Consider the following 12,965-nt stretch of genomic DNA (forward strand, 5'->3'; position numbering starts at 1 on the left):
GGTTTCTAGCAGGAAATAGATACCACACTCCAATAGACAAGCAGGTTTAACAAAGGACCACATGCGAAGGTGTGGGGAGGATGAGTGGATACAAACAAAGATGAGGATGGGCCCCAGGGATAGCAACTGGAGAAAGATACTACTACCCCTTGGCCTGAACCTTCATAGGAGGGAGCAGTTATTGGAACCGGAGATGCAGATGACTGACATAATATATATAGGTGTATACATGAGTGTATGTATGTACATCTGATAGATACAGTTGCGGAAAACTCTTACAAATGTTTTGTCCCTATAACATGTTTTCTCTCTGGACAATGGGAAGAAGAGAAAAACTGTTTACTGAAATTGTGGCAAATAATTGATGCATGAAGTGTAACTTCTAGGTCCAAGCTGTGCAAGGGATAGAGAATAAAGGATTAGTCACTGTAAAGTAAGAGTTAATCAAGGGAAGTTTTGTGGAGTAGGCCCTAAAGGAGGTGGCAGATATGAACTTGTAGAGAGAGGCAGGGAGGCCTCATACAGTGCTGATGCAGGACTAGGCTGACAACATTACCCAAGAAGTAACCTTGGCTAACTACGGCCTCCTTTGGTATAGGTTTCCCTGCTTTAAGTAAGGGTGGTAGAAGCAGCATATGCAGAGCTCTATCAGCATCATTCTGGCAGCAGAAGGGTGTGGGTTGGTGGGGTTCCTGCTGAGACCAAGCAAGGACAATAGAGCCAGTAGCTTTTCAGGGAACTGTGCTGGGTATTTCTGTAGTTTGAAGGGCCCAATCGGGGAGAAAGGAAAACATTGCCTCATTTGAGTATGTGGACAGTGTGTAAGTCTCTGCAGAAAGTATGGATTTTTTAACTGATTTTAAATGAGCAGCTGTATCCCCCCTCAGTCTCCTGAAATCAGGTCATGAATGAAAAGGAAGGTAGAGAAGGGATGAAATTCCATTCTGACCTGTATTCTTAAAGATAGTAGTGAAGCTCTAATTTGTCTGGAAACACGCAGCCTCTGTTTCCTCCAGGGCCACTCTGTTTGACATTAGTGCTAATGGGGCCTTTCACCTCAGCAATGATCCCAGCACCAGGACCGCCCCTGACCTTGACTGCACAAGCAGCCCCCAGGACTATCCCACAACCCAGCTATGGGTGAATAAGCATTACCTGGATGCTTTCTCTTTTCCTGGCCTCTGAAGAGACATGTTCCAGTGGCTCTTCAACTGTTTTCTGAGAATCCTGGCTGCTATTCCTGAGCTCAGCATCTTTGAGAGAGAGAATGGCATAAGGACAGTAAGCAGATGATAAATATATTCAGAGCTACAGGAAACTGGAGACAGCATGGTAATGTGTTCCTAAACTGTACCACATCTGAAGAATTATATTGCAGATGGCAGTACTGGGAGATGGGAAGCACAGGGTCTTCACAGCTCACTCCAATTCTTACCTCTCTATGCCCTCATCCACATGAGAGAGATAAAATGATGCCAGTAATAGGCCTGGCCTGGACCTGGCCTGGTACCCAAGAAGCCCTCAATCTCTGCTAGTTACTAAGCTACTTGATCCTTTCTCATGAGACCCGTTTGAAATTTACAAACCACTGATTATCAACTTCCCGAATGGTGGGTTTTGAAATGATTTTAAAACCACAATTAGCTATGTCAGTGCTATCTGAATGCTAAAGATTAGCACAATGGCTGCTTTCCCTTTGAAAATATTGTGAACATGCAGTCTGACAACAGCTACTATTTTCACTTTTCTGCGTTCTAAACAAGAACTAGAGCTGAGAATTATTGTTTTAATAAGTTCTGGAAGGTTAATAATCAGGGTAGTGTTCATATAGTTAGCCTTCACTAACAAATGCAGTAGAAAATTTTTTTCCCATTTTGTCTACAAAGCTCTTTCTCTCCACTCTCCTTCTCTCTCACCACCGCCCCCCGCTCCCGCTTTCTATTTTCTTTCTTCCTGTCTGTCTCTCTTCCTGCCTGTCTTTCTCTCTCTCCCTCCTTTTCCCCTCCCTTTCCTTCTCTCTCCCCATTTTTCTCTCCCTCTTCATCCCCCTCTTTCCCCACCCCCACCCACCTCCCTTTCTGGCTCATTCTGTGCCTGCTCTGCTGTGGGATTCTCAGCCACGACATCTGCTCACAGCCTTTGGGCCTCAGCTCAGAGCAGCCCTAGGACGCTATGCCCAGGGTTACTCCTCCTTGGAGTGCTTCCACAGATACAGGAGGGACCCTGGTTCTGCTGGAGGCTCCAGAGACACTGCTGCCAGCATGGGCCTGCTGCTCTCTTTTCTTTCTAACCTTTCTAATCACATCAGATGCTCTGAGGCCAGAAGTAGCCTAGATCCTCTCTGCTTCCTTCTGTCCCACTGTGTTCTAGTACCAGCCAGGGCAACTGCCCCTGTAGATACCTCTCAACCCCAAATCTCCATATTAGTCATGTCTTATACCTGCTCTGGCAAAGATGTAAGTGAATGAAATAGAAGGAAATTCTAAGAAGAATTAGAAGCCCAGGGAGGTGTTAAGGACACATACAAGGAGGTACATAATGTTGAAGGTACAATGAGAGAAAACTGCATCCCAGCATAAGGATAAGGAGTAGTTCTTTTGGAGAGAAAACTTTATGAGAGAGGAGCAAAGGACTTAGAATCTCTCTTCTGAAAAAAGATGCTTTGAAGAATAAATGTAACACATCTCTAGTTCCTGAATATGTCTTGCTTCCTACAAAAGTTTCCAGATAATCTACATGGGGTTTCCAGCACTCTCATGACAAGAGTAGCATGCTTTTTAGGTTAATTTACTTTGTTATTGGAATATAACACACATACGGTAAAGTGCATGAATTTCTAATGTATCTACTCCCATATAACAACCATCCAAATGAAATCTAAAGCATTTCCAGTGTTCAGAAGCTTCTACTCATCCCCATCCAGCTAATATACCTCTTAATGGTAGTTGCTCTTCTGATTTCCACTATCATTGATTCATTTTGCTCAGAAGCCAACTTTTTTTATTTTAAAAAAAATATCAATATTCCTTAATTTTAAGTTGCACTTTATTTTTTTTTTAAATAGACTTTTCTTAGTTTAAATTTTAAATTTGAAGAACTACAAAAAACAACTAAAAGAAAACTGGATCTTCATTGTGCATATATTAATTTATAATTAGGATAAAATTACTAAAAAGCCAGAAATCTTTAAAGAATAGATTAGACTTTCAATGATAATAATCCTGGTGACTTCACTGCTTGACAGTCTAATGTTCATGGGACGACTACCAACTACAACGACTAATTGCCTTGGCTAAACTGTCACTGGGTGTTGCAGTTTATTATTAAGCAGCTGTCAAGCTCCCCCTCAGAGGTGGTTGCATTTCAGAACTCAGCAAGGTGATGATATGGCTCTCTTTCCTGTGTCTCTGGGGTTTTGTGAGGTTTAATTAGTTAATGTTCACAGCATGCCCTGAGATCCTCAAATGTGCTATCCTAGGGAAAAGTTGAGGCAATGGTATTATATAAGTCACAACTAAAAACACAATTGAGGCTGTAAATTTGTTATTTTATTGCTTACAGCACCTAAGTAGCTTAGAAGTCATGAACCAATGTTTTATTCGAGTGAGAGTGAAGGAACAATTTGCTAGGACTTTCTAAGTGAGACTGCTTAGCTGAAGTAGATTTATTACAAAGCTAATCAAGCTGGAGGTTCAGGACCTTTACTAGTACACGCCTCTTATAAGGCATAGCTACTACTGAATTCATAATTTTGCATTATTTTTCTTAAGGAGAGCTTTCAACTGGTACAGACTTTAAGTCCCACAAGACCAGGGTCTGCCTTGCTCTTTACTAATAGGAATAATATATAGGGAAAGCTAAATAATACATCTTGAAGATAATAGGAAAAAAATAATAGCATACAATGTGGTATTTTTTACATTTATTTTAAATATCAATAAAAAATTCCAACAAGATTTTTTGTGAAATGAAATAACTGGTTATAAAAGAGTAAATATGAAGGAATAGGTAGTTAACAAAATTTTAAGAAATAAAAACAAAGAATGAACCAAATTTCCTAATGAATTTTAAGACATATTATAAAGCCATATTACCAAAAGTTTTATTGGAGCTAGAGCCAGGACACTGGTCAAGATAGAGTAGAAGGTAAATGCTGTCCACGCCTTTGGTGTCACGACCACACCAAAATTATAGCAAAACTACTAAACAACCATCACTGAGAATCACCTGAGGTCTGGCTGAACAGAAGCCATATAACTAGGAACATATGAAGTCACCTTAAAGCAAGAAGGAGGGGTGGAGAAACAAAACAGACTGGCGTTACAACCACATATGGTGATCAGGAAGATTATCTTGGCTGCAGAGCCTCCCTCCCCTACCTGAGGAGTGAAGTGTCCCGGCCCCATACTGGGCTTTCCAGCCCACAATTCCAGTGCCAGGAAGAGACATCCCAATAACCTCTGGCTGTGAAAACCAGTGGTGATTGTGGCTAAGTGAGACGGAGGGCTGCAAGGGTTGCACACAATTCTTCTGAAATGGCCCGGGCCCAGACTTAACTCGCTGATGGACTCACTTGCTCTGAGCTCCAGCATTGGGGCAGCTGCTTGAGGAGTGCCAGGGACATACTGGGAGACACTGAGTTGTTGAGCTTCAGGGAGAGGGCTGAATGGGGCAACTTTCTCCCAGATAGAAGTACTGGCAGTATTTATTGTTCCATTGTTGAGCCCTCATCCCTCCCAGTATGCAGACCCAGGCAGCCACCATATCTCAGTCTCCATCAACCTGGATAACACAAGTCACTCCACCCAGGTGATTCCCTGAGATGCTGCCTCTCCCAACTTGCAGGCCCATCCAAGCTGCCTCCAGTGGTGTATATTCCATAGAAACAGTCTATCTTGGCTCTTGCAGTGGACTTTCATAAAATCTTTCAAAGGCTCACAAAACCTAAAGAAGCAGCATCTGGCCTCGGCATGCCCTGTACCTCTTGCTGAGCAGCCCCAAGCCCCATACTAGCAGCGGTCAGCCTAGGTCCCCGGCTTGGCCTCTCAAGGCATCTATAAGACCAGCATGGCTGGCAGCCATCTGCAGATTGCTTGGTGACTCTTATCATGTGGCCCCAGAGGTGCACAGGCTGCAGATGAACTTGGTCCGAAGCAGGACCCCTCAAGGAGGTCCTTGGGCCAGTGTACCCAGTGGCCTGCTTCAACCAGCACCAGAACTGAAGTACCAGGGCTGCATCTGAGGAGGACACATCTGAGGAGACTGGGAAGGCACCAGAGCCCTGATAAATGAATCCTGCTTTGTTGGTCAGCCCCTCACCAGCCAATTCTCACAACCAATCAACCCCAAAATCAACCCCTCCCATCAGCATGCAAACAGTAACTAATGGTCAACTATAAGAGGAGAATACACACGATCCACACAAGGGACACACCTTGAGCACCTTGCTCAGGTGACCAGGGCAGACCATGCCACTGGGCCACACAGGGCACCTACTACATAAAGCTAGTCTACTAAGACCAGGAGACTCGGGAGCCCTACCTAATAAAAAGAAAGACACAGAGAGGCAGCCAAAGTAGGGAGACAAAGAAACATGTCCCACATGAAAGAACAGAACAAAGCTCCAGATAAAGAACTCAACGAAATGGAGACAAGCAATCTACCAGATGCTAAGTTCAAAACACTGGTTATAAGGATGTTCAATGAATTTACAGAAAAAGTAGATGAACTTAGTGAGAATTTTAACAAAGAGAAAGAAAACATAAAAATGGAGATGGAAAAACAACATTTCTGAGGTTTCGGAGAAATGTGGCGGAGTGAAAGACATCCCCAGATCTCTCCCCTTAAAACAACAATAAGCCAAACATCTAAAACTCAACAAAAAACACGCAAACTGCACACCAGCACATCTGAGTGTGGGATCTGCGCATAAGAGCTACCACAGGTCAGAATCCTGGGTGTCGAGAGGTGGACTGGGAGAAATAAAGAAGCTGCCTCTAGCAGCCGCCAGAGCTCCCTGTAGGTGGAGGAGGAGGGGAGAAGGTGTGGTGAGTTCCCTAAACAGCCCTGCCTGGGAGAGTTGTGAGTTCCACACAGCCAGTGGCAGGGCCCAGACATCAGGGCAGAAAGCAGAGAAGCGGGATAGCAGAGAAACAACAGTTGATTTTTACTGACCACAGTTGCAAAACCAAGGCTGAGCTCAGCCCCCAACTACCAACTCAGAGGGCCCCTCCCCCCAACCCTCCAAGACCAAACACCATGTAGCCACAAGGGAATCTGAGCAAATGCTACCAAAACTGTCACTAACACTGGCAGAGACTGAAACCGAGGATAGTAAACGTGATTAAATATCTATAAGAAAATAAAAAGGCATGATTAACGCTTTATATAAAGCAGGGATCCAAAAGTATTAGACGCCAACTACTGGAAACCAAAGGAAAAGTGCCTTCTGTGCAACAGGCTAAAGAGAGACCTTTATCTAATAAATATTTCCGGGAAAAAAGCAGAATACATTTCCATTAATGCCCAGGTAGAAAAATAGTCCATTAAACATATGAACAACCAAGGTGACAAGTAATCTCAGAAAGAAAGAGAAAAATCTCCAGAAAATAAGCTTACAGATATAGAAATATGCAACTTAAATGACAGAGAATTCAGGATGATACTTTTGAAAAACTCAGTGAGTTCCGAAACGAGTCATATCAACAATTACAAGAATTGAAAAAACAACTAGATGGGCAGAATGAGTTCTTTAGCAAAGAGATCGAAACCGTCAAAAAGAGAAGAATAGATCTTCTAGAGATAAAACAACAACAACAACACACTGAAAGAGTTGAAAAATGAAATAGCAAGCTTGGGAAATAGAGTCGACCAAATGGAGGAAAGGATCAGTGATATCAAAGACAGAAATCTAGAAATAAATCAAAAGGAAGAAGAGAGAAACCAAAGAATGAAAAATAATGAAAGAGAAATACAAGAACTAGGTGATACCATCAGGAGAGGAAACAAGAGAAAATGGGCATTATCGAAGGCAAAGAAAAGGAGCAGGGACTAGAAAGCATTTTCAGACAAATAGTTGATGAGAATTTCCAAAATCTAAGGAATGAGCTGGAACTTGGAATTCAAGAAGTCAACAGAACACCCAATTATCTCAACCCAAAAAGGCCCTCAGCAAGACAAACTGTATTAAAATTATCAAAAATCAACAACAAAGACAATTCTCAGGGCAACCAGGGAGAAGAAAACAGTAACTTATAAAGGTAAACCCATTAGATTGTCCTTGGACTTCTCAAACCTTACAAGCCAGAAAGGAATGGATTCAAATATTTAAACTATTAAGTGAAAGGAACTACCAGCCTAGAATAATGTATCCAGCTAAGCTCTCTTTTAGATATGAAGGAGAAATTAAGACCTTTCCAAATGTACAAAAATTGAGGGAATTCTCCACTACATGGCCTGCACTACAGAAAATACCTTTTAAAGGGGTCAGCTCACCTAAAACAAAATGACAAAAAAAAAAAAATACATAATAAGCAGTAAGGAGACTATCAGGCAAATAGAAACAGAGGAGTGCAACCCTTACTAAGAACAGAGCATTATAAGCTTTAATAATAATAAGAGAATTGCTATAGCAAGACAGTAATGAATGTTCAGCATACAAAGGGACAAACTAAGACAACAATGACTGAAAAAAGGAAAATTCAAAGATCCAAATTCACAAAAGGGAATGGATATAAGGCATGCACAGAAGAAAATGGACGATTTATATATCCTTTACATATTTGTAAATGATAACCACACACCGAAAATTCAGAACCATTGTATATAACATAAAACAAGAAGGACCAGAGGGAAAACCCACAAAAGCTAACCAAAATAAAGAAACAGAAGCACAAGGACAAGGAAACAATGGAAATACCGAGACACCAGAAAGCAAAATTTAAAATGGCTAAGAAGACCTCATATTTCAATAATCACCCTAAATGTAAATGGACTGAAATGACCAATCAAAAGGCATAGAATTGCAGAATGGATCAAAAAACAAAATCCAACCATATGCCACCTCCAGGAGACACATCTCAGCTCCAAGACAAATACAGACTCAAAGTGAAGGGGTAGAAAATTATATTTCAAGCAAATGGCATTTAGAGAAAAGCAAGAGTAGTGGTACTAATATCAGATGAAATAGACTTCAAAATAAAAAAGATAAAGAAAGATACTGAAGGACATTTCCTAATGATAAAGGGAATCATGCACCAAGAAGACATAACTCTTATCAATATCTTTGCTCCCAATCATGGAGCCCCGAAATATGTAAAGTAATTACTAACAGAACTAAAGGGAGAAAAAGACCAAAACACTATCATAGTAGGGGATCTAAATACCCCACTGTCAGATATGGACAGATCATCTAAACAGAAAATCAATAAGGAAATAACATCCTTAAATGACATTTTAGACCAACTGGACATAATTGACATTTACAGAGCCTTCCATCCCAAAACAGCTGCTTATACATTCTTCTCTAGTGCACATGGAACATTCTCAAGAATTGATCACGTACTGGGACACAGAGAAAGCCTCAATAAATATAAGAGGGTTGAAATTATACTGATCATAATACTTTGAAATTAGAGATCAACTGCAAAAAGAAAGCAGAAAGAACCACAAATAATGGAGATTAAACAACATGCTACCGAAGAACAACAGGGACAAAGAAGAAATAAAAAATGAGATCAAGAGATACATAAAAAGATGATATTGATAATACGACATATCAAAAAATTTGAGAAACAGCAAGAGCAGTCATAAGAAGAAAGTTCATATCATTATAGGCCTACCTCTCAAAACAAGAATGAACCCAAATAAACACCCTAATGCTTCATCTTAAAAAACTAGGAAAATAAATAAATACATGAAGCCTAAAGTCAGCAGAAGGAAAAACATAATCAAAATTACAGCAGAAATAAATGAAATTGAAAACAAACAAAAAAAATAGAAAAAATAAATGCAACAAAGAGCTGGTTCTTTGACAAGGTTAATAAAATTGACAAACCTCTGACTAGACTCACTAAAGAACAAAGAGAAAGGACACAAATGAACAAAATCAGGAATGAAAGAGGGGAAATTACGACTGATATCGCAGAAATACAAAGGATCATACAAGAATACTATGAAAAAGTATATAACACCAAATTTAATAACCTAGAAAAAATGGATCAGTACTTAGAAAAATATAACCTTTCTAGACTGAATCAAGAAGAACTGGAAAATCTAAATAGACCAATCAGCAGTATGGAAATTGAAACAATCATCAAAAACCTACCAAAAAGTAAAAGTCCAGAACCGACAGCTTCACCAGTGAATTCTACCAAAAATTCAAAGAAGATTTAATACTTATTCTCTTCAAACTCTTCCAAAAGAATGCAATACTTCCCAACTCATTTTATAAGGCAAATATTACTCTGATACCGAAACCTGGTAAAGATAATACAAAAAAAGAAATCTACAGACTTATATCTCCCATGAACACAGATGCAAAATTCCTAAATAAGATACTAGAGAACAAAATACAGTAACATATTAAAAAGATTATACACCACGATCAAGTGGGCTTCATCCCAGAGACACAGGGTTGGTTCAACATACACAAACTGATTAATGCGATACACCACATAAACAAATTAAAAAATAAGAATCATATGATCTATCAATAGATGCAGAAAAAGCCTTCGACAAGATACAGCATCCATTTATGATCGAAACACTTCACAAAATCGGTATAGAAGGAAAGTACCTTAACATAATAAAGGCCATCTATGACAAACCCTCAGCCAACATTACATTTAATGGTGAAAAACTAAAAACCTTCCTTCTAAGATCAGGAACAAGGCAAGGCTGTCCACTATCACCACTATTATTCAATATAACATTGGAGGTCCTAGCGACTGCAATCAGACAAGAAAAAGATATAAAAGGCATCTAAATAGGAAACGAAGTCAGACTGTCACTATTTGCAGATGACATGATCCTCTATATAGAAAACTCTAAAGATTACACAAGAACACTGCTAGAAACAATAAGCAAATACAGTAAAGTTTCTAGATACAAAATCAATGTTAAAAAATCCATAGCTTTCCTATACTCTAATAATGAAGCATAATGAAGAAAAAGAATGAAGAAAAAGAAGTGGAAAAAATAATTCCATTTGCAACTGACCGAAAAGAATAAAACACCTAGGAATAAATTTAACGAAACAAGTGAAAGACCTATATAATGAAAACTACAAGACCTTATTAAAAGAAATTGAAACAGATACAAAGAAATGGAAAGATATTCTGTGTTCTTAGATTGGAAGAATCAAAATAGTTAAAATGACCATATTACCTAAAGCATTATACAGATTTAATGCAATCCCCATCAAAATCCTATGGGCATTTTTTAAAGAAATAGAACAACAAATCATCAGATTCGTATGGAAGCACAAAAGACCCAAAATTGACAAAGCCATCCTGAGAAAAAAGAACGAGGCTGGAGGGATCACTCTGCCCGACTTCAAATTATACTACAAAGCAACAGTAATCAAAACGGCACGGTATTGGCAGAAAAAACAGACACACGAACCAGTGGAACAGAATTGAAAGTCCGGAAGTAAACCCATATTTATATGGGCAAATAATTTTCAATAAAAAAGCCAAAACCATACAGTGGAGAAAAGAAAGCCTCTTCAATAAATGGTGCTGGGAAAAGTAGAAAGCCACCTGCAAAAGAATGAAACTAGACTGTTGTTTCAAAATTAACGCAAAATGGATTAAGGACCTGAATATAAGACCTGAAACAATAAAATGCATAGAAGAAAACATAGGAACTAAACTGAAGGACCTTGGACATAAAGAGGATTTTATGAATTTGACCTCAAAGGCAAGGGAAGTAAAAGCTAAAATAAGTGAATGGGACTTCATCAAACTAAAATGCTTCTGCTCAGCAAAAGAAATCGTCGACAAGGTAAAGAGACAACCATCCAAAAATATGGGAAAATATTATTTGCAAGCAACACCTCCGATAAGGGCCTAATATCCAAAATATACAAAGAACTCATACAACTAATAACAACAGAAAAACAAATGATCCAATCAAAAAATGGGCAGAGGATCTGAACAGACACTTCTCCCTTGAGGACTTACAAATGGCCAACAAATATTTGAAAAGACGCTCAACATCGCTAAGTATTAGGGAAATGCAAATCAAAACCACAATGAGACACCATCTCACACCTGTTAGAATAGCTATAATTAACAGGACAAGTAATAACAAATGTTGGAGAGGATGCGGAGGAAACGGAACCCTCACACACTGCTGGTGGGACTACAAATTGGTACAACCACTATGGAAAACAGTACGGAGGTTCCTCAAAAAACTAAGAATTGATCTACCATATGATCCAGCAATCCCTCTACTGGGTATTTACCCCAAAGACTTGAAAACCCATATCCAAAAAGATATTTGCACACTGATGTTCATAGCAGCATTATTCACAGTGACCAGGAAATGGAAGCACCCGAAGTGTCCTACGATAGATGATTAGCTAAAGAAGCTGTGCTACATATATACAAGGGAATATTACTCAGCCATAAGAAGAGATGAAATACTGCCATTTGTGACAACGTGGATGGAACTCGAGATAATCATGCTAAGAGAAATAAGCCAGACAGAAAAAGTTGAAATCACATGATATCATTTCTATGTGGGATATAAACCTAAAAGCAACAAACGAACAGGACAAACAAACAGAGACTCTTGGACATAGACTATAGACTGGTAGTTACCAGAGGGTAAGGGTTGGGGAGGAAGGGGCAGGTAGACAGGGTAAAGGGGATCAAATATGTAGTGACAGAAAGTAATATAACTATGGGAGATGAACACACAGTGTAAATATGTATATATGTATATATGTATATATATACATATGTGTGTGTGTGTGTATATATATATATGTGTATATATATATATATATACACACACACACCTTACTGTTATAGTGTACTGCTGAAACTTATTGGATTTAGTTAACCAATGTCACAATAAAAAATAAATAAAGAATGAAAGAAAGAAAAAAAAACATTTCTATCAGAAGCAAAGAATATAATGTCTGAGATAAGAGTGCATTAGAGAGAATCAACACAGTGGATGAAGTGAGGGATCAAATCAGCTATTTAGAAGATGGGTAGCAAAGGACACCCAATCAGAACAGCCACAAGACAAAAGAATCCAAAAAAATGAAGATAGTTTTGAGGAGCCTCTGGGACAACATCAAGCATAACAGCATTTGCATCATAGGAGTACCAGTAGGAAAAGAGAGAGCGAGAACTTGAAAAACTATTTGAAGAATAAATGATGGAGAACTTTCTTAACCTGGTGAAGGAAATACACATAAAAGCCCAAAAAGCACAGAAAGTCCCAAACAAGATGATCCTAAAGAGGCCCATACCAAGACACATTATAATTAAAATGCCAAAGGTGAAAGACAAAGAGAGAATCTTAAAAGCAGCAAAAGAAAAGCAGTTAGTTACTGACAAGGGCACTCCCATTAGACTGTCAGATGATTTTTTAACAGAAATTGTGCAGGTCAAAAGGGCTTGAACAAAATAGCCAAAGTGATGAAAAGCCAGGACCTACAACACAGATTACTCTAACTAGCAAAGCTATCATTTAGAATGAAAAGACAGATAAAGAGCTTTCCAGATATTAAAAAAAAAAAAAAAGCTAAAGGAGTTCATCACTACCAAGCTAGCATTACAGGAAATGTTGGAAGGACTTCTTTAAGAAGAAAAAATATATATATATATCAAAAATATGAATAAAGAATGGCAATAACAACATATCTATCAACAAGCACTTCAAATCAAAAAGAAATAAATGCTCCAGCCAAAAGATAGTGTGGCTGAATGGATAAGAAAACAAAACCC

The 12,965-nt window shown here is 38.9% G+C and overlaps 1 protein-coding gene across 11 annotated transcripts in view; it reads right to left on the reverse strand.

The window, feature by feature from the left end:
* Window positions 1–12,965, reverse strand: part of CFAP61 (cilia and flagella associated protein 61) — a 269,668-nt gene that overhangs the window by 176,529 nt on the left and 80,174 nt on the right. For all 11 annotated transcript variants that reach the window (XM_039874360.1, XM_039874364.1, XM_039874361.1 and 8 more), the window contains one exon: window positions 1,156–1,253. In XM_039874360.1, coding sequence (XP_039730294.1) covers window positions 1,156–1,253 — 98 coding nt within the window. The remainder of the gene's footprint in view (window positions 1–1,155; window positions 1,254–12,965) is intronic.

The sequence above is a fragment of the Pteropus medius genome, unplaced genomic scaffold, assembly GCF_902729225.1.
Source record: "Pteropus medius unplaced genomic scaffold, Ma_sr-lr_union100, whole genome shotgun sequence".
Taxonomy (NCBI): Eukaryota; Metazoa; Chordata; class Mammalia; order Chiroptera; family Pteropodidae; genus Pteropus; species Pteropus medius.